The sequence below is a fragment of the Ranitomeya variabilis genome, chromosome 1 (assembly GCF_051348905.1).
Source record: "Ranitomeya variabilis isolate aRanVar5 chromosome 1, aRanVar5.hap1, whole genome shotgun sequence".
Classification (NCBI taxonomy): domain Eukaryota; kingdom Metazoa; phylum Chordata; class Amphibia; order Anura; family Dendrobatidae; genus Ranitomeya; species Ranitomeya variabilis.
In genome coordinates this window covers 713,269,271-713,289,957 of record NC_135232.1, presented here as the reverse complement: position 1 = coordinate 713,289,957, position 20,687 = coordinate 713,269,271, and the positions used below count along the sequence as shown (strand labels likewise).

At 45.0% G+C, this 20,687-nt stretch overlaps 1 protein-coding gene across 5 annotated transcripts in view; it reads left to right on the top strand.

Moving 5' to 3' along the window:
• Window positions 1–20,687, top strand: part of TSHR (thyroid stimulating hormone receptor) — a 127,836-nt gene that overhangs the window by 91,314 nt on the left and 15,835 nt on the right. For all 5 annotated transcript variants that reach the window (XM_077267448.1, XM_077267451.1, XM_077267449.1 and 2 more), the window contains one exon: window positions 20,013–20,090. In XM_077267448.1, the coding sequence (XP_077123563.1) occupies window positions 20,013–20,090 (78 nt within the window). The remainder of the gene's footprint in view (window positions 1–20,012; window positions 20,091–20,687) is intronic.

Genomic DNA, 20,687 nt, shown 5'->3' with positions numbered 1-20,687 from the left:
CATTAACCCTGTGTGAGCGCTGACTGGGGGGGAGTATGGAGCAGGCGCCGGGCACTGACTTGACTGAAGTAGGGAGGGACTAATCGGACTGTGCCCGTCGCTGATTGGTCGAGGCAGCCAGGACAGGCAGCTGGTGAGACCAATCAGCGACGCGGGATTTCCGGGACAGACAGACAGACGGAAGTACCCCTTAGACAGTTATATAGTAGATACATATATATAGATAGATAGATAGATAGATAGATAGATGTTTAATTTTGAAAAAAAAGGGGGGAAAAATGGTGTGGGCTCCCTCGCAATTTTCTGCACCAGAGGGGGAAAGCTGACGGCCGGGGGCCAATATTTGTAGCCTGGGAAGGGGGTAATACCCATGGCCCCTTCCCAGGCTATAAATATCAGCCCGCAGCTGTCTGCCTAGCCTTTACTGGCTATTAAAATAGGGGGTCCCCCTATATTTTATAGCCAAAAAGGCTACGCAGACAGCTGTGGGCTGATATTCAAAGCCTAGGAAGGGGCCATGGATGTTGCCCCCCCAGCTACAAATACCAGCTCCCAGCCGCCTCAGAAATGGCGCATCTGTACGATGCGCCAATTCCGGCACTTAGCCTCTCTCTTCCCACTGCCCTGTAGCAGTGGCATATGGGGTAATTAGGGGTTAATGTCACCATTGTATTGTAAGGTGACATTAAGCTCGGTTAGTAATAGAGAGGCGTCAATAAGACACCTATCCATTCAGGGCCGGCGTCAGCACCCGGCGCACCCGGGCAAGTGCCGGGGCCCTGGCGAGACGGGGGGGCCCACTCACGCTGTCATAGATACAGCACAAGCATCTTCTCACTCGGTCAGTGCAGCCAGGCAGGCACATAGGGGTTAAGAAAGCAGCCAGCGTGACTGTTTGTGGGCGGAGAGCACATTCTGCTGCTCTGCTCTTGGCCCCTGGCTGCACTGCTAAACTGCAGATTCTGGAGGAGCTTCAACCAGCGCCTGAGTGAGTGCAATGATATCCCTGTATTCTGGGGTTCTGGGTGAGCTGGGCGGCTGCAGGTTGCAGCTGAGATGCTGAAGTATACACACTGCACAGTACCACTCCCCCTGTATATATATATATATATATATATATATATATATATATACTGCACAGTACCACTCCCCCTGTATATATATATACTGCACAGTACCACTCCCCCTGTATATATATATATATACTGCACAGTACCACTTCCCCTGTATATATATATATATATATATATATATATATATATATATATATATATATATATATATATATATATATATATATATATATACACTGTGTTCCAAATTATTATGCAACTGACATTTTTCTCGGATTTTCCTAAATGGTTGGTGCAAATGACAGTCAGTCTAATAAAAGTCATCACCCGTTAGAGAATACATCGAATTTTATTGAAGAAACCTCCCAATGATAACAGTATAATCTCCAAAATGAATAAAAACTTAAAATGCACTGTTCCAAATTATTAGGCACAGCAGAATTTCTAAACATTTGATATGCTTTAAAGAACTGAAAATGCTCATTTGTGGAATTAGCAGCATTAGGAGGTCACATTAACTGAATAAAAAATCTATTTAACTCCAAAACATCCTAACGGGCCAAGTTACATGTAACACAGGAGCCCTTCTTTGATATCACCTTCACAATTCTTGCATCCATTGAACTTGTGAGTTTTTGGAGAGTTTCTGCTTGAATTTCTTTGCATGAAGTCAGAATAGCCTCCCAGAGCTGCTGTTTAGATGTGAACTGCCTCCCACACTCCTAGATCTTTTGCTTGATGATACTCCAAAGGTTCTCTATAAGGTTGTGGTCAGGGGAAGATGGTGGCCACACCATGAGTTTATCTCCTTTTATGCCCATAGCAGCCAATGAGGTATTCTTTGCAGCATGAGATGGTGCATTGTCATGCATGAAGATGATTTTGCTCCTGAAGGCACATTTCTGCTTTTTATACCATGGAGGAAAGTTGTCAGTCAGAAACTCTATACAGTATACTTTGCAGAGGTCATTTTCACACCTTCAGGAACCTTAAAGGACCCTACCAGCTGTTTCCCCATGATTCCGGCCCAAAACATGACTCCTCCACCTCCTTGCTGACGTTGCAGCCTTGTTGGGACATGGTGCCATCCACCAACCATCCACTACTCCATCCATCTGGACCATCCAGGGTTGCTCAACGCTTATCAGTAAACAAGACTGTTTGGAAATTAGTCTTCATGTATGTGTGGGCCCAATGCAACCATTTCTGCTTGGGAACACTGTTTAAGGGTGGCCGAATAGTAGGTTTATGCACCACAGCAAGCCTTTTAAGGATCCTACACCTTGAGGTTCGAGGGACTCCAGAGGCACCAGCAGCTTCAAATATCTGTTTGCTGCTTTGTAATGGCTTTTTAGCAGCTGCTCTCTTAAGCCCCCGTCACACTAAGCGAGGTCGCTAGCGAGATCGCTGCTGAGTCACAAGTTTTGTGACGCAACAGCGACCTCAGTAGCGATCTCGCTATGTTTGACACGTAGCAGCGACCAGGCCCCTGCTGTGAGATCGCTGGCCGTGTCGGAATGGCCTAGACCTTTTTTTGATCGTTGAGGTCCCGCTGACATCGCTGAATCGGTGTGTGTGACACGGATTCAGCGATGTCTTCACTGGTAACCAGGGTAAACATCGGGTTACTAAGCGCAGGGCCGCACTTAGTAACCCGATGTTTACCCTGGTTACCATCGTAAATGTAAAAAAAAACAAAACACTACATACTCACATTCCGGTGTCCGTCAGGTCCCTTGCCGTCTGCTTCCCGCACTGACTGACTGCCGGCCGTAAAGTGAAAGCACAGCACAGCGGTGACGTCACCGCTCTGCTGTTAGGGCCGGCGCTCAGTCAGTGCAGGAAGCGGACGCCGGGGGACGCGAAGGTGAGTATGTACTGTTTGGTTTTTTACATTTTACACTGGTAACCAGGGTAAACATCGGGTTACTAAGCGCGGCCCTGCGCTTAGCAACCCGATGTTTACCCTGGTTACCCGGGGACCTCGGCATCGTTGGTCGCTGGAGAGCCGTCTGTGTGACAGCTCCCCAGCGACCACACAGCGACTAAACAGCGACGCTGCAGCGTCTGTATCGCTGCAGCGTCACGAAGTGTGACGGGGCCTTTAATCCGATGAACTTGCCTGGCAGAAATCTTCCTCATTATGCCTTTATCAGCATAAACACATCTGTGCTCAGATACAGCCACAAATCTCTTAACACTACGATGATCACGCTTAAGTTTTCGGAAATTTCGAATGTTTTCATCCCTTCACCAAGGCATTGCACTATTTGATGCTTTTCGGCAGCAGAGAGATCCTTTTTCTTTCCCATGTTACTTGAAAACTGTGACCTGCTTAATAATGTGGAACATCATTTTTAAGTAGTTTTCCTTTAACCCCTTCCTGACATCTGACGTACTATCCCGTCGAGGTGGGGTGGGCCCGTATGTTGTGAATTTGCTTTTTGGCTCCGTCTAGTGGTTACTAGTGATTTGACTTTGGGTATGTCAGTCATCCCTTGTATGCTCACCTGGGCCGTTAGTTCAGGGGTGTTGCTATATAAGCTCCCTGGACCTTCAGTTCAATGCCTGGCAATGTTGTAATCAGAGCTAATCTGTTGTGCTCTTGTCTACTGATCCTGGTTCCTGCTAGATTAAGCTAAGTCTTCTTTTTTGCTTTTTGCTATTTGTTTTTGTTTGCATTTTTGTCCAGCTTGTACATAATCTGTATCCTATCCTTGCTGGAAGCTCTAGGGAGGCTGGAGTTCTCCCCCCGGGCCGTTAGACGGTTCGGGGGTTCTTGAATTTCCAGTGTGGAATTTTGATAGGGTTTTTGTTGACCATATAAGTTATCTTACTACATTCTGCTATTAGTAAGTGGGCCTCTCTTTGCTAAACCTAGTTCATCTCTGTGTTTGTCATTTCCTCTTACCTCACCGTTATTATTTGTGGGGGGCTTGTATCCAACTTTTGGGGTCTATTATCTGGAGGCAAGAGAGGTCTTTGTTTTCCTCTTCTAGGGGTAGTTAGTCCTCCGGCTGGCGCGAGACATCTAGCGACCAACGTAGGCATGTTCCCCGGCTACTTCTAGTGTTGGCGTTAGGAGTAGATATATGGTCAACCCAGTTACCACTGCCCTATGAGCTGGATTTTTGTACTTCGCAGACTTACTTGTTCCTCTGAGACCCTCGCCATTGGGGTCATAACAGTTTGCCAGGCCAGTATTAAATGTTAAATGCATTGCAGAAGCGGGATTATAAGAAAGAAATTCTGAGTTTTTTTTTTTCTTTTTCTCATTTTTTTTTTTCTTTTCCCCTTTACCTCTGAGTGGCTTGTGTTTGCTGCAGACATGAATGTCCAGACCTTGATTACAGGTGTGGACCAGCTTACTGCTCGTGTGCAGGGCATACAAGATTATGTTATCAGAAATCCTATGTCAGAACCTAAGATACCGATTCCTGAACTGTTTTCCGGAGACCGATTTAAATTTAGAAATTTCAGGAATAATTGTAAATTGTTTTTGTCCCTGAGACCCTGTTCATCTGGAGACTCCGCTCAGCAAGTGAAAATTGTTATTTCTTTTTTACGGGGCGACCCTCAGGATTGGGCCTTCTCGCTGGCGCCAGGAGATCCGGCATTGGCTGATATTGATGCGTTTTTTCTGGCGCTCGGTTTGCTTTATGAGGAACCCAATCTTGAGATTCAGGCAGAAAAAGCCTTGCTGGCTATGTCTCAGGGCCAGGACGAGGCTGAAGTGTATTGCCAAAAATTTCGGAAATGGTCCGTGCTGACCCAGTGGAACGAGTGTGCATTGGCTGCAAATTTCAGAAATGGCCTTTCTGAAGCCATTAAGAATGTGATGGTGGGTTTTCCCATTCCCACAGGTCTGAATGATTCCATGGCCCTGGCAATTCAAATCGACCGGCGGTTGCGGGAGCGCAAAACCACAAATTCCCTCATGGTGTTGTCTGAACAGGCACCTGATTTAATGCAATGTGATAGAATCCTGACTAGAAATGAGCGGAAAATTCATAGACGCCAGAATGGCTTGTGTTACTACTGTGGTGATTCTACACATGTTATCTCAGCATGCTCTAAACGTCTTACTAGGGTTGTTAGTCCTGTCGCCATTGGTAATTTGCAACCTAAATTTATTCTATCTGTAACTTTGATTTGCTCACTGTCATCGTATCCTGTCATGGCGTTTGTAGACTCAGGTGCTGCCCTGAGTCTGATGGATCTGTCATTTGCCAAGCGCTGCGGTTTTGTTCTGGAGCCATTAGAAAATCCTATCCCTCTTAGGGGTATTGATGCTACGCCTTTGGCAAAAAATAAACCGCAGTTTTGGACACAGGTTACCATGTGCATGACTCCCGAACATCGGGAGGTGATACGTTTTCTTGTTCTGCATAAGATGCATGATTTGGTTGTTTTGGGTTTGCCATGGTTACAGACCCATAATCCAGTCTTGGACTGGAAGGCAATGTCGGTGTCAAGTTGGGGCTGCCATGGAATTCATGGAGATTCCCTGCCCTTGTCTATTGCTTCTTCTACGCCTTCGGAAGTTCCGGCGTATTTGTCTGATTATCAGGATGTCTTCAGCGAGTCTAAGTCCAGTGCACTGCCTCCTCATAGGGAATGTGACTGTGCAATAGATTTGATTCCTGGCAGTAAGTTTCCTAAGGGGAGACTGTTTAATTTGTCGGTACCTGAACATACCGCGATGCGTTCATATATCAAGGAGTCTCTTGAGAAGGGGCATATCCGTCCTTCTTCCCCTCTTGGTGCGGGATTCTTTTTTGTGGCCAAAAAGGACGGATCTTTGAGGCCTTGTATTGACTATCGGCTTTTAAACAAGATCACTGTCAAATTTCAGTATCCTTTGCCGCTGTTGTCAGACTTGTTTGCCCGGATTAAAGGTGCCAAGTGGTTCACCAAGATAGACCTTCGTGGTGCGTACAACCTTGTGCGCATTAAGCAAGGCGATGAATGGAAAACCGCATTCAATACGCCCGAAGGTCATTTTGAGTACTTGGTGATGCCATTTGGGCTCTCTAATGCACCTTCAGTTTTTCAGTCCTTCATGCATGACATTTTCCGGAAGTATCTGGATAAATTTTTGATTGTTTATCTGGATGATATTCTGGTTTTTTCTGATAATTGGGACTCGCATGTGGAGCAGGTCAGGATGGTTTTTAAGATTTTGCGTGAAAATTCTTTGTTTGTTAAAGGCTCAAAGTGTCTCTTTGGTGTACAGAGGGTTCCCTTTTTGGGGTTCATTTTTTCCCCTTCTGCTGTGGAGATGGACCCAGTCAAGGTCCGAGCTATTCATGATTGGACTCAACCCTCGTCAGTTAAGAGTCTTCAGAAGTTCTTGGGTTTTGCTAACTTCTACCGTCGTTTTATCGCAAATTTTTCTAGCGTTGTTAAACCATTGACGGATATGACCAAGAAAGGCTCTGATGTAGCTAACTGGGCTCCTGCTGCCGTGGAGGCTTTCCAGGAGTTGAAACGCCGGTTTACTTCGGCGCCTGTTTTGTGCCAACCTGACACCTCACTTCCCTTTCAGGTGGAGGTGGATGCTTCGGAGATTGGGGCAGGGGCCGTTTTGTCGCAGAGAGGCCCTGGTTGCTCTACTATGAGACCTTGTGCCTTTTTCTCCAGGAAGTTTTTGCCGGCAGAGCGAAATTATGATGTGGGCAATCGGGAGTTGTTGGCCATGAAGTGGGCATTTGAGGAGTGGCGTCATTGGCTCGAGGGTGCTAAGCATCGTGTGGTGGTCTTGACTGATCACAAAAATCTGATGTATCTCGAGTCTGCTAAACGCCTGAATCCTAGACAGGCCCGCTGGTCATTGTTTTTCTCCCGTTTTGACTTTGTGGTCTCGTATTTACCAGGTTTTAAGAATGTGAAGGCCGATGCTCTGTCTAGGAGCTTTGTGCCTGATGCTCCTGGAGTCGCTGAACCTGTGGGTATTCTTAAGGAAGGAGTTATCTTGTCAGCTATTTCTCCTGATCTGCGGCGTGTGTTGCAGAGATTTCAGGCTGGTAGGCCTGACTCTTGTCCATCTGACAGATTGTTTGTGCCTGCTAAATGGACCAGCAGAGTCATTTCCGAGGTTCATTCCTCAGTGTTGGCAGGGCACCCGGGAATTTTTGGCACCAGAGATCTGGTGGCCAGGTCCTTTTGGTGGCCTTCCTTGTCAAGGGATGTGCGGTCATTTGTGCAGTCCTGTGGAACTTGTGCTCGAGCTAAGCCTTGCTGTTCTCGTGCCAGCGGGTTGCTCTTGCCCTTGCCTGTCCCGAAGAGACCTTGGACACACATCTCTATGGATTTCATTTCTGATCTTCCGGTGTCTCAGGGCATGTCTGTCATCTGGGTGATATGTGATCGTTTCTCCAAGATGGTCCATTTGGTCCCTTTGCCTAAGCTGCCCTCCTCTTCTGATCTGGTTCCTGTGTTTTTCCAGAACGTGGTTCGTTTGCACGGCATTCCTGAGAATATTGTGTCGGACAGAGGATCCCAGTTTGTTTCCAGGTTCTGGCGATCCTTTTGTGGTAGGATGGGCATTGATTTGTCGTTTTCGTCCGCTTTTCATCCCCAGACTAACGGACAAACGGAGCGAACTAATCAGACTCTGGAGGCTTATTTGAGGTGTTTTGTCTCTTCTGATCAGGATGATTGGGTGACCTTCTTGCCGTTGGCTGAATTTGCCCTTAATAATCGGGCTAGTTCCGCCACCTTGGTTTCGCCATTTTTCTGCAACTCTGGTTTCCATCCTCGTTTTTCCTCGGGACATGTGGAGCCTTCTGACCATCCTGGGGTGGATTCTGTGGTGGATAGGTTGCAGCGGATCTGGAGTCATGTGGTGGACAACTTGAAGTTGTCACAGGAGAAGGCTCAGCGTTTTGCCAACCGCCGCCGCGGTGTGGGTCCCCGACTTCGCGTTGGGGATTTGGTATGGCTGTCTTCTCGATTTGTTCCTATGAAGGTCTCCTCTCCCAAATTTAAGCCTCGCTTCATTGGTCCTTACAAGATATTGGAAATCCTTAATCCTGTATCCTTTCGCCTGGATCTTCCGGTGTCGTTTGCCATTCACAACGTATTTCATAGGTCCTTGTTGCGGCGGTACGTTGTGCCTGCGGTCCCTTCTGCGGAGCCTCCTGCTCCGGTGTTGGTTGAGGGCGAGTTGGAGTACGTGGTGGAGAAGATCTTAGATTCTCGTCTCTCCAGGCGGAGGCTTCAGTACCTGGTCAAGTGGAAGGGCTATGGTCAGGAGGATAATTCCTGGGTGGTCGCCTCTGATGTGCATGCGGCCGATTTGGTTCGTGCCTTTCACGCCGCTCATCCTGATCGCCCTGGTGGTCTTGGTGAGGGTTCGGTGACCCCTCACTAAGGGGGGGGGTACTGTTGTGAATTTGCTTTTTGGCTCCCTCTAGTGGTTACTAGTGATTTGACTTTGGGTACGTCAGTCATCCCTTGTATGCTCACCTGGGCCGTTAGTTCAGGGGTGTTGCTATATAAGCTCCCTGGACCTTCAGTTCAATGCCTGGCAACGTTGTAATCAGAGCTAATCTGTTGTGCTCTTGTCTACTGATCCTGGTTCCTGCTAGATTAAGCTAAGTCTGCTTTTTGCTATTTGTTTTTGTTTGCATTTTTGTCCAGCTTGTACATAATCTGTATCCTATCCTTGCTGGAAGCTCTAGGGAGGCTGGAGTTCTCCCCCCGGGCCGTTAGACGGTTCGGGGGTTCTTGAATTTCCAGTGTGGAATTTTGATAGGGTTTTTGTTGACCATATAAGTTATCTTACTACATTCTGCTATTAGTAAGTGGGCCTCTCTTTGCTAAACCTAGTTCATCTCTGTGTTTGTCATTTCCTCTTACCTCACCGTTATTATTTGTGGGGGGCTTGTATCCAACTTTTGGGGTCTATTATCTGGAGGCAAGAGAGGTCTTTGTTTTCCTCTTCTAGGGGTAGTTAGTCCTCCGGCTGGCGCGAGACATCTAGCGACCAACGTAGGCATGTTCCCCGGCTACTTCTAGTGTTGGCGTTAGGAGTAGATATATGGTCAACCCAGTTACCACTGCCCTATGAGCTGGATTTTTGTACTTCGCAGACTTACTTGTTCCTCTGAGACCCTCGCCATTGGGGTCATAACACCGTATGACCGCCGACGGGATAGTACGTCATACGCGATCGGCCGCGCTCACGGGGGGAGTGCGGCCGATCGCGGCCGGGTGTCAGCTGCCTATCGCAGCTGACATCCGGCACTATGTGCCAGGAGCGGTCACGGACCGCCCCCGGCACATTAACCCCCGGCACACCGCGATCAAACATGATCGCAGTGTACCGGCGGTATAGGGAAGCATCGCGCAGGGAGGGGGCTCCCTGCGGGCTTCCCTGAGACCCCCGGAGCAACGCGATGTGATCGCGTTGCTGCGAGGGTCTCCTACCTCCTTCCTGGCTGCAGGTCCCGGATCCAAGATGGCCGCGGCATCCGGGTCCTGCAGGGAAGGAGGTGGCTTACCGAGTGTCTGCTCAGAGCAGACACTTGGTAAGCCTGCAGCCCTGCACAGCAGATCGCAGATCTGGCAGAGTGCTGTGCACACTGCCAGATCAATGATCTGTGATGTCCCCCCCTGGGACAAAGTAAAAAAGTAAAAAAAAAATTTTTCCACATGTGTAAAAAAAAAAAAAAATTCCTAAATAAATAATAAAAAAAATATATATATTATTCCCATAAATACATTTCTTTATCTAAATAAAAAAACCAAAACAATAAAAGTACACATATTTAGTATCGCCGCGTCCGTAACGACCCAACCTATAAAACTAGTTAACCCCTTCAGTAAACACCGTAAGATAAAAAAAAAAAAACGAGGCAAAAAACAACGCTTTATTACCATACCGCCGAACAAAAAGTGGAATAACACGCGATCAAAAAAACTGATATAAATATCCATGGTACCGCTGAAAACGTCATCTTGTCCCGCAAAAAACAAGCCGCCATACAGCATCATCAGCAAAAAAATAAAAAAGTTATAGTCCTGAGAATAAAGCGATACCAAAATAATTATTTTTTCTATAAAATAGTTTTTATCGTATAAAAGCGCCAAAACATAAAAAAATGATATAAATGAGATATCGCTGTAATCGTACGGACCCGAAGAATAAAACTGCTTTATCAATTTTACCAAACGCGGAACGGTATAAACGCCTCTCCCAAAAGAAATTCATGAATAGCAGGTTTTTGGTCATTCTGCCTCACAAAAATCGGAATAAAAAGCGATAAAAAATGGTCACGTGTCCGAAAATGTTACCAATAAAAACGTCAACTCGTCCCGCAAAAAACAAGACCTCACATGACTCTGTGGAGCAAAATGTGGAAAAATTATAGGTCTCAAAATGTGGAGACGCAAAAACTTTTTTGCTATAAAAAGCGTCGCTGGTTTCACACTTGCGTTTTTGTCTGCAGCGTTTTTTGCACAAAAAAACGCATGCTTTTTTCCCTATATTTAACATTGAAAACGCATGCGTTTTTTTTGTACGCGTTTGGTCGCATTTTCAAACGCATGCGGTTTTTTTCTGCATGCGTTCATTTTCAGAAATACAACCTGCAGTATTTTCTTGCGTTTTTAAGCACATGCGTTTGTTTGCGTTAAAAACGCATGCATTTTTATCGAAAAAAAACAGAAAACACACTGAAAAGCCACCCACCACCATCAAGGTGATAAAGGGATCCAAACCCTAACCCTAACTCTACCCCTAACCTCACCCCTAACCGTTTAATGAACATTTTCTGATAGTCATAGTGCCACGTATTTCAGTGCCACGTATTTCAGTGCCACCTATTTACGTATTTCAGTGCCACGTATCACGTATTTCAGTGCCACGTATTTCAGTGCCACGTATTTCAGTGCCACGTATCACGTATTTCAGTGCCACGTGTTTCAGTGCCACGTATTTAAGTGCCACGTATCACATATTTCAGTGCCACGTATTTAAGTGCCACGTATTTAAGTGCCACGTATTTAAGTGCCACGTATTTCAGTGCCACGTATTTCAGTGCCACGTATTTCAGTGCCACGTATTTAAGTGCCACGTATCACATATTTCAGTGCCACGTATTTAAGTGCCACGTATTTAAGTGCCACGTATCACATATTTCAGTGCCACGTATTTAAGTGCCACGTATTTCAGTGCCACGTATTTCAGTGCCACGTATCACGTATTTCAGTGCCACGTGTTTCAGTGCCACGTATTTAAGTGCCACGTATCACGTATTTCAGTGCCACGTATTTCAGTGCCACGTATTTCAGTGCCACGTATTTCAGTGCCATGTATTTCAGTCACGTTTAGGGTTAGGGTTAGGTGTAGGGTTAGGGCTAGGGTTGGAGGTAAAGTTAGGGTTGGGGCTAAAGTTAGGGTTGGGGCTAAAGTTAGGGTTTGGATTACATTTACGTTTGGATTAGGGTTGGGATTAGAATTATGGGTGTGTCAGGGCTAGGGGTGTGGTTAGGGTTACCGTTGGGATTAGGGTTAGGGGTGTGTTTGGGTTAGGGTTTCAGGTAGAATTGGGGAGTTTCCACTGTCCAGGCACATCAGGGGCTCTCCAAGCGCGACATGGCGTCCAATCTCAATTCCAGCCAATTCTGCGTTGAAAAAGTAAAACAGTGCTCCTTCCCTTCCGAGCTCTCCCGTGCGCCCAAAAAGGGGTTTACCCCAACATATGTGTTATCAGCGTACTCGGGACAAATTGAACAACAACTTCTGGGGTCCAAGTTCTCTTGTTATCCTTAGGAAAATAAAAATTTGGGGGGCTAAAAATCATTTTTGTGGGAAAAAAAAGATGTTTTATTTTCACGGCTCTGCGTTATAAACTGTAGTGAAACACTTGGGGGTTCAAAGTTCTCACAACACATCTAGATAAGTTCCTTGGGAGGTCTAGTTTCCAATATGGGGTCACTTGTGGGGGGTTTGTACTGTTTGGGTACATCAGGGGCTCTGCAAATGCGACGTGACGCCTGCAGACCAATCCATTTAAGGCTGCATTCCAAATGGCACTCCTTCCCTTCCGAGCTCTGTCATGCACCCAAACAGTGGTTCCCCCCCACATATGGGGTATCAGCGTACTCAGGACAAATTGGACAACAACTTTTGGGGTCTAATTTATCCTGTTACCCTTGTGAAAATACAAAACTGGGGGCTAAAAAATCATTTTTGTGAAAAAAAAAAAGAATTTTTATTTTCACGGCTTTGCGCTATAAACTTTAGTGAAACACTTGGGGGTTCAAATTTCTCAAAACACATCTAGATAAGTTCCTTGGGAGGTCTAGTTTCCAATATGGGGTCACTTGTGGGGGGTTTGTACTGTTTGGGTACATCAGGGGCTCTGCAAATGCAACGTGACGCCTGCAGACCAATCCATTTAAGGCTGCATTCCAAATGGCGCTCCTTCCCTTCCGAGCTCTGTCATGCGCCCAAACAGTGGTTACCCCCCACATATGGGGTATCAGCGTACTCAGGACAAATTGGAAAACAAATTTTGGGGTCCAATTTATTCTGTTACCCTTGTAAAAATACAAAGCTGGGGGCTAAAAAATCATTTTTGAGAGAAAAAAAATTTTTTTTTTCACGGCTCTGCGTTATAATCTGTAGTGAAACACTTGGGGGTTCAAAGCTCTCAAAACACATCTAGATAAGTTCCTTAGGGGGTCTACTTTCCAAAATGGTGTCACTTGTAGGGAGTTTCAATGTTTAGGCACATCAGGGGCTCTCCAAACGCAACATGGCGTCCCATCTCAATTCCAGTCAATTTTGCATTGAAAAGTCAAATGGCACTCCTTCCCTTCCAAGCTCTGCCATGCGCCCAAACAATGGTTTACACCCACATATGGGGTATCATCGTACTCAGGACAAATTGCACAACATTTTTTGGGGTCCAATTTCTTCTCTTACCCTTGGGAAAATAAAAAATTGGGGGCAAAAAGATCATTTTTGTGAAAAAATATGATTTTTTATTTTTACGGCTCTGCATTATAAACTTCTGTGAAGCACTTGGTGGGTCAAAGTGCTCACCACACATCTAGATAAGTTCCTTAGGGGGTCTACTTTCCAAAATGGTGTCACTTGTAGGGAGTTTCAATGTTTAGGCACATCAGGGGCTCTCCAAACGCAACATGGCGTCCCATCTCAATTCCAGTCAATTTTGCATTGAAAAGTCAAATGGCGCTCCTTCCCTTCCAAACTCTGCCATGCGCCCAAACAATGGTTTACCCCCACATATGGGGTATCGGCGTACTCAGGACAAATTGTACAACAACTTTGAGGGTCCATTTTCTCCTGTTACCCTTGGTAAAATAAAACAAATTGGAGCTGAAATAAATTTTGTGTGAAAAAAAGTTAAATGTTCATTTTTATTTAAACATTCCAAAAATTCCTGTGAAACACCTGAAGGGTTAATAAACTTCTTGAATGTGGTTTTGAGCACCTTGAGGGGTGCAGTTTTTAGAATGGTGTCACACTTGAGTATTTTCTATCATATAGACCCCTCAAAATGACTTCAAATGAGATGTGGTCCCTAAAAAAAAATGGTGTTGTAAAAATGAGAAATTGCTGGTCAACTTTTAACTCTTATAACTCCGTCACAAAAAAAAATTTTGGTTCCAAAATTGTACTGATGTAAAGTAGACATGTGGGAAATGTTACTTATTAAGTATTTTGCGTGACATATGTCTGTGATTTAAGGGCATAAAAATTCAAAGTTGGAAAATTGCAAAATTTTCAAAATTTTCGCCAAATTTCCATTTTTTTCACAAATAAACGCAAGTTATATCGAATAAATTTTACCACTAACATGAAGTACAATATGTCACGAGAAAACAATGTCAGAATCGCCAAGATCCGTCAAAGCGTTCCAGAGTTATAGCCTCATAAAGGGACAGTGGTCAGAATTGTAAAAATTGGCCCGGTCATTAACGTGCAAACCACCCTTGGGGGTGAAGGGGTTAATTAGAATCATCTGGAAAACCAATTATCACATGTGTTTAAGATTGATTTCAGTGATCCATTGAGCCCGAGACACAATACCATCCACGAGTTTATTTGAAAAACAAAACAATTAAATCTTTATCACACTTAAATCCAATTTGCATAATAATTTGGAACACAGTGTATATATATATATATATACTGCACAGTACCACTCCCCCTGTATATATACACTGCACAGTACCACTCCCCCTGTATATATACACTGCACAGCACCTCTCCCCCTGTATATATATATACTGCACAGCACCTCTCCCCCTGTATATATATATACTGCACAGCAACTCTCCCCCTGTATATACAGTGGGGCAATAAAGTATTTAGTCATTCAGCAATAGTGCAAGTTCCACCACTTAAAAAGATGAGAGGCGTCTGTAATTTACATCATAGGTAGACCTCAACTATGGGAGACAAACTGAGAAATAAAAATCCAGAAAATCACATTGTCTGTTTTTTTTATCATTTTATTTGCATATTATGGTGGAAAATAAGTATTTGGTCAGAAACAAACAATCAAGATTTCTGGCTCTCACAGACCTGTAACTTCTTCTTTAAGAGTCTCCTCTTTCCTCCACTCATTACCTGTAGTAATGGCACCTGTTTAAACTTGTTATCAGTATAAAAAGACACCTGTGCACACCCTCAAACAGTCTGACTCCAAACTCCACTATGGTGAAGACCAAAGAGCTGTCAAAGGACACCAGAAACAAAATTGTAGCCCTGCACCAGGCTGGGAAGACTAAATCTGCAATAGCCAACCAGCTTGGAGTGAAGAAATCAACAGTGGGAGCAATAATTAGAAAATGGAAGACATTCAAGACCACTGATAATCTCCCTCGATCTGGGGCTCCACGCAAAATCCCACCCTGTGGGGTCAGAATGATCACAAGAACGGTGACCAAAAATCCCAGAACCACGCGGGGGGACCTTGTGAATGAACTGCAGAGAGCTGGGACCAATGTAACAAGGCCTACCATAAGTAACACACTACGCCACCATGGACTCAGATCCTGCAGTGCCAGACGTGTCCCACTGCTTAAGCCGGTACATGTCCGGGCCCGTCTGAAGTTTGCTAGAGAGCATTTGGATGATCCAGAGGAGTTTTGGGAGAATGTCCAATGGTCTGATGAAACCAAACTGGAACTGTTTGGTAGAAACACAACTTGTTGTGTTTGGAGGAAAAAGAATACTGAGTTTCATCCATCAAACACCATACCTACTGTAAAGCATGGTGGTGGAAACATCATGCTTTGGGGCTGTTTCTCTGCAAAGGGGCCAGGACGACTGATCCGGGTACATGAAAGAATGAATGGGGCCATGTATCGTGAGATTTTGAGTGCAAACCTCCTTCCATCAGCAAGGGCATTGAAGATGAAACGTGGCTGGGTCTTTCAACATGACAATGATCCAAAGCACACCACCAGGGGAATGAAGGAGTGGCTTCATAAGAAGCATTTCAAGGTCCTGGAGTGGCCTAGCCAGTCTCCAGATCTCAACCCTATAGAAAACCTTTGGAGGGAGTTGAAAGTCCGTGTTGCCAAGCGAAAAGCCAAAAACATCACTGCTCTAGAGGAGATCTGCATGGAGGAATGGGCCAACATACCAACAACAGTGTGTGGCAACCTTGTGAAGACTTACAGAAAACGTTTGACCTCTGTCATTGCCAACAAAGGATATATTACAAAGTATTGAGATGAAATTTTTTTTATGACCAAATACTTATTTTCCACCATAATATGCAAATAAAATGATAAAAAAACAGACAATGTGATTTTCTGGATTTTTATTTCTCAGTTTGTCTCCCATAGTTGAGGTCTACCTATGATGTAAATTACAGACGCCTCTCATATTTTTAAGTGGTGGAACTTGCACTATTGCTGAATGACTAAATACTTTTTTGCCCCACTGTATATACTGCACAGCACCTCTCCCCCTGTATATATACTGCACAGCACCTCTCCCCCTGTGTATATATATATATATATATATATATATATATATACACTGCACAGCACCTCTCCCCCTGTATATATATATATATATATATATATATATATATATATATATATATATATATATATATATACACTGCAGAGCACCTCTCCTCCTGTATGTATATATACACTCACCGGCCACTTTATTAGGTACACCATGCTAGTAACGGGTTGGACCCCCTTTTGCCTTCAGAACTGCCTCAATTCTTCGTGGCATAGATTCAACAAGGTGCTGGAAGCATTCCTCAGAGATTTTGGTCCATATTGACATGATGGCATCACACAGTTGCCGCAGATTTGTCGGCTGCACATCCCAAACATGCTCCATACAAGGCAGGATGGATCCATGCTTTCATGTTGTTTACGCCAAATTCTGACCCTACCATCCAAATGTCACAGCAGAAATCGAGACTCATCAGACCAAGCAACGTTTTTCCAATCTTCTACTGTCCAATTTCGATGAGCTTGTACAAATTGTAGCCTCAGTTTCCTGTTCTTAGCTGAAAGGAGTGGTACCCGGTGTGGTCTTCTGCTGCTGTAGCCCATCTGCCTCAAAGTTCGACGCACTGTGCGTTCAGAGATGCTCTTAGGCCTACCTTGGTTGTAACGGGTGGCGATTTGAGTCACTGTTGCCTTTCTATCAGCTCGAACCAGTCTGCCCATTCTCCTCTGACCTCTGGCATCAACAAGGCATTTCCGCCCACAGAACTGCCACTCACTGGATTTTTTTTCTTTTTCGGACCATTCTCTGTAAACCCTAGAGATGGTTGTGCGTGAAAATCCCAGTAGATCAGCAGTTTCTGAAATACTCAGACCAGCCCTTCTGGCACCAACAACCATGCCACGTTCAAAGGCACTCAAATCACCTTTCTTCCCCATACTGATGCTCGGTTTGAACTGCAGGAGATTGTCTTGACCATATCTACATGCCTAAATGCACTGAGTTGCCGCCATGTGATTGGCTGATTAGAAATTAAGTGTTAACAAGAAGTTGGACAGGTGTACCTAATAAAGTGGCCGGTGAGTGTATATATACTGCACAGCACCTCTCCCCCTGTATATATATATACTGCACAGCACCTCTCCCCCTGTATATATATATATACTGCACAGCACCTCTCCCCCTGTATATATATACTGCACAGCACCTCTCCCCCTGTATATATATACTGCACAGCACCTCTCCCCCTGTATATATGCACTGCACAGTACCTCTCCCCTGTGTATATATACACTGCACAGTACCACTCCTCCTGTCCAGTATATATACACTGCACAGTACCACTCCTCCTGTCCTGTATATATACACTGCACAGTACCTCTCCTCCTGTCCTGTATATATACACTGCACAGTACCACTCCCCTCTATATATACACTGCACAGTACCTCTCGCCTGTATATATACACTGCACAGTACCGCTCCTCCTGTATATATACACTGCACAGTACCCCTCCTCCTGTATATATACACTGTACAGTACCACTCCTGTATATATACACTGTACAGTACCACTCCTCCTGTCCTGTATATATACACTGCAGAATTTACAATAGCTATCACTCATGTAAGAAGTGAAATCTGGCATTGTACTATACCTATATTTCTCTGCCGTATCTGTGCATCATAAATCATGGTATGTGTTAAAGGGGCCCACTGAGACTCTTTTGCCCGGGGCCCTCAAAAACCTGGAGCCGGCCCTGTATCCATTACTAATCCTATAGTAGTGAAAGAGTTTTTTAAAAAAAAGACACAGCCAGAAAAAAGTATTTTAATATTCTTAATTTCACCATTCTTACAACCATGCCTAATTCCTGTGATGCCCTCGATCGCCAGCAAAAAAACCTAGTAAACCAACCGTATACTCCCTGTCCAACGCAGTCCAATTAATAACGAGTGTCCCATGACAATCTCCCTTATAGAGCTGTCACATCAGGTGATGTGACAGCTCTATAGACCTGCAGTGACACACTGACAGCAGACAATGGCACCTGCAGTGCATCACTTTAGATCATTGTCTCGCTTTATGGCAATGCTGCGTGGGTATTTTCCCACGCAGCTGTGCCACACGTGAGAGTATGAACTATACTGTACTCACAGCGGCGGATGGATACAGTGCTGAAGGATACCTTCTATCATTGTATCCTGGAGCCCCTGGAGAGCGGTCGCATCAGCTGATGTGACAGCTCTCCACGGGAGATCGTCGTGGGACAGTCGTATTAACTGGGTTACATCGGACACAGGGAGTATTTTGTTGGTTTATTATGTTAATTTTTTTTCAGGTGACCGAGGACTTCAGGATTAGGTGTAGATGGTGAGTATGAACTATATACGTATGTACTGTATGTTTTTTTTTACATTCAACACATTAGCTGGATGATGGGACTACTACAGTCCTATCATTAGCTAAAGTGTCAATCACTGTCACTGTAGCAGGCATAGCCGGATGGGACTTGTAGTCCCATCGGACGAAGCCTACACACACACACACACACACACACACACACACACACACACACACACACTGACACAGCCCCGGCAGAACCCCGGAGAGCCCTGCAAACATCCCCGCCGACCCCGCACACAGACACGCAGACCTCACCCGCACACACAGACACGCACATAGTCTCCGCCCACACACTTCCCTCCTCTCGGGCCACAACGTTTCTCGCACCCACATCCGCAGCAAAACTGCAGATCTTTTTTACATCTGCGGTTTTGCTGCGGAGTGGCCTGACACAATGGAAGTAAATGGGTGCAGAAACGCTGCAGTTCCACACAAAGAATTGACATGCTGCAGAAAAAAAATACTGCAAATCCGCACGTTTTTTTCCACAGCATGTGAACAGCAGTTTTTGTTTTCCATAAGTTTACATGGTACTGTACACCGCATGGAAAACTGCTGCAGATCTGCAGGGCCAAATCCGCAACATGTGCACATACCCATAAAGTTCTGATCTGTCTGACCACCCGCAGACTGGGTTGACTGATCCATCAAAGGTTATCTTCCTTCCTATAGATTAATCAATACAGAGAAAGTTCTATGGTTGATCCCCACGCCTTGCATTCATACCTTTCTTGACCATGATGGATATAGGTATTTTTCGCCTGCATTACTTAGTGGTTGGGGGCAATGGATTCCCATAGAGAATTATGAATGACTTGTGGGATCACTGGCTAAATTTTACATCAGAGCTGGAAGAAATCCAGAGTCTAAGTGGTGGCGAGCATCAATGAGCCGTTATAACCATGGGGCGATCGCTGTTACTCCAGGACGAGAATATGTGCAGTTTATGGTGTTGTGGGTCATCGTGCTGATGTGTCTCCCATGATGAACTTGTCAACCCCTCATTTTCCCATCCATTCACAGTAATGGCTCTCACTCTATGGTCACTCTGGCACCCACAATATAAGGGTGGAGGGTAATAACAGAACCTCGGCTCTGGCGTTTTTATTTGTTCAGCCTAAGAACATTAGACATTTTGTAGAGTGCAGATCTCAGGGAAGGACAGGGTGTAGGTGGCTCATTAAAACGCAGGGAAAGGATTGTGAGATCCACTTGCCAGGCTGCTGGGGTTTTGTAAGTTTCCTTCTTCCCACGCTAAGCAATTCTCCGCTGCTGCTGAGCCAGGTAACCCCTTTTGTGCTGGGCTCTGGAGATTAGCCATCCAGACTGTTACACTCATTGGCAAGAGATGGCGGGAATATGTGCAGGTTCTTGTCCGAGGTCTGTGTCACAAGTCTCGGCTGTGGGCTCTGTCACAGGCACAAAATGTTGGAAAACCTCTGCATGTGTTTCAACAAGTTGTGTGAAGCGAGAGCCAGCTGGTAACACCCAGTAACACTCCTCCTGCAGAAGACTGTGCCTAAACCACAAGCAGCTCCAGCATCTGAACCCTTCTCTCCTCTCTTCTAGGGACCTGCACAACAATGAACGTCTGGGTGGGCTCCACAGGGAAGTCTTTATGGGGGTCGTCTCAGGACCCACAACCTTGTGAGTGAGGTTTTCCTAAGTGTTTCAGTGAACAGTATTGGAATTGGTGAAGTCGATACCCAGCCACACGATCAGAATACAATAAAAGTTCCCTGGCCATGATCAGATTGCTGGGGTCACTCCCAGAATGCACCTTGCTAAAGTTCGACCACCATCTGGGGGACCACCATACTGCGGAGACCAGGCACAATGCAGCCACATATCCTGGTGCCTAAAAATACCTATAAAAGAGTCCTATAATTTAAGGTCTTAAAGTATAATATAAAGGTCACCAAGAGATATATATATATATATATATATATATATATACATACATATATATATATACACACATATATATACACACACACACACACACACACACACACACAGCTCCAAAAAAATAAAGGGAACACTGAAATCCCACATACCAGATGTCACTGAATGAAATATTCCAGTTGTAAATCGTTATTCATTACATAGTAGAATGTGTTGAGAACAATAAAACCTAAAAATGATCAACATAAATCACAACTAATATCCCAGGGAGGTCTGGAGTTGGAATGATGCTCAAAAGCAAAGTGGAAAATGAAGTTACAGGTTGATCCAACTTCAGTG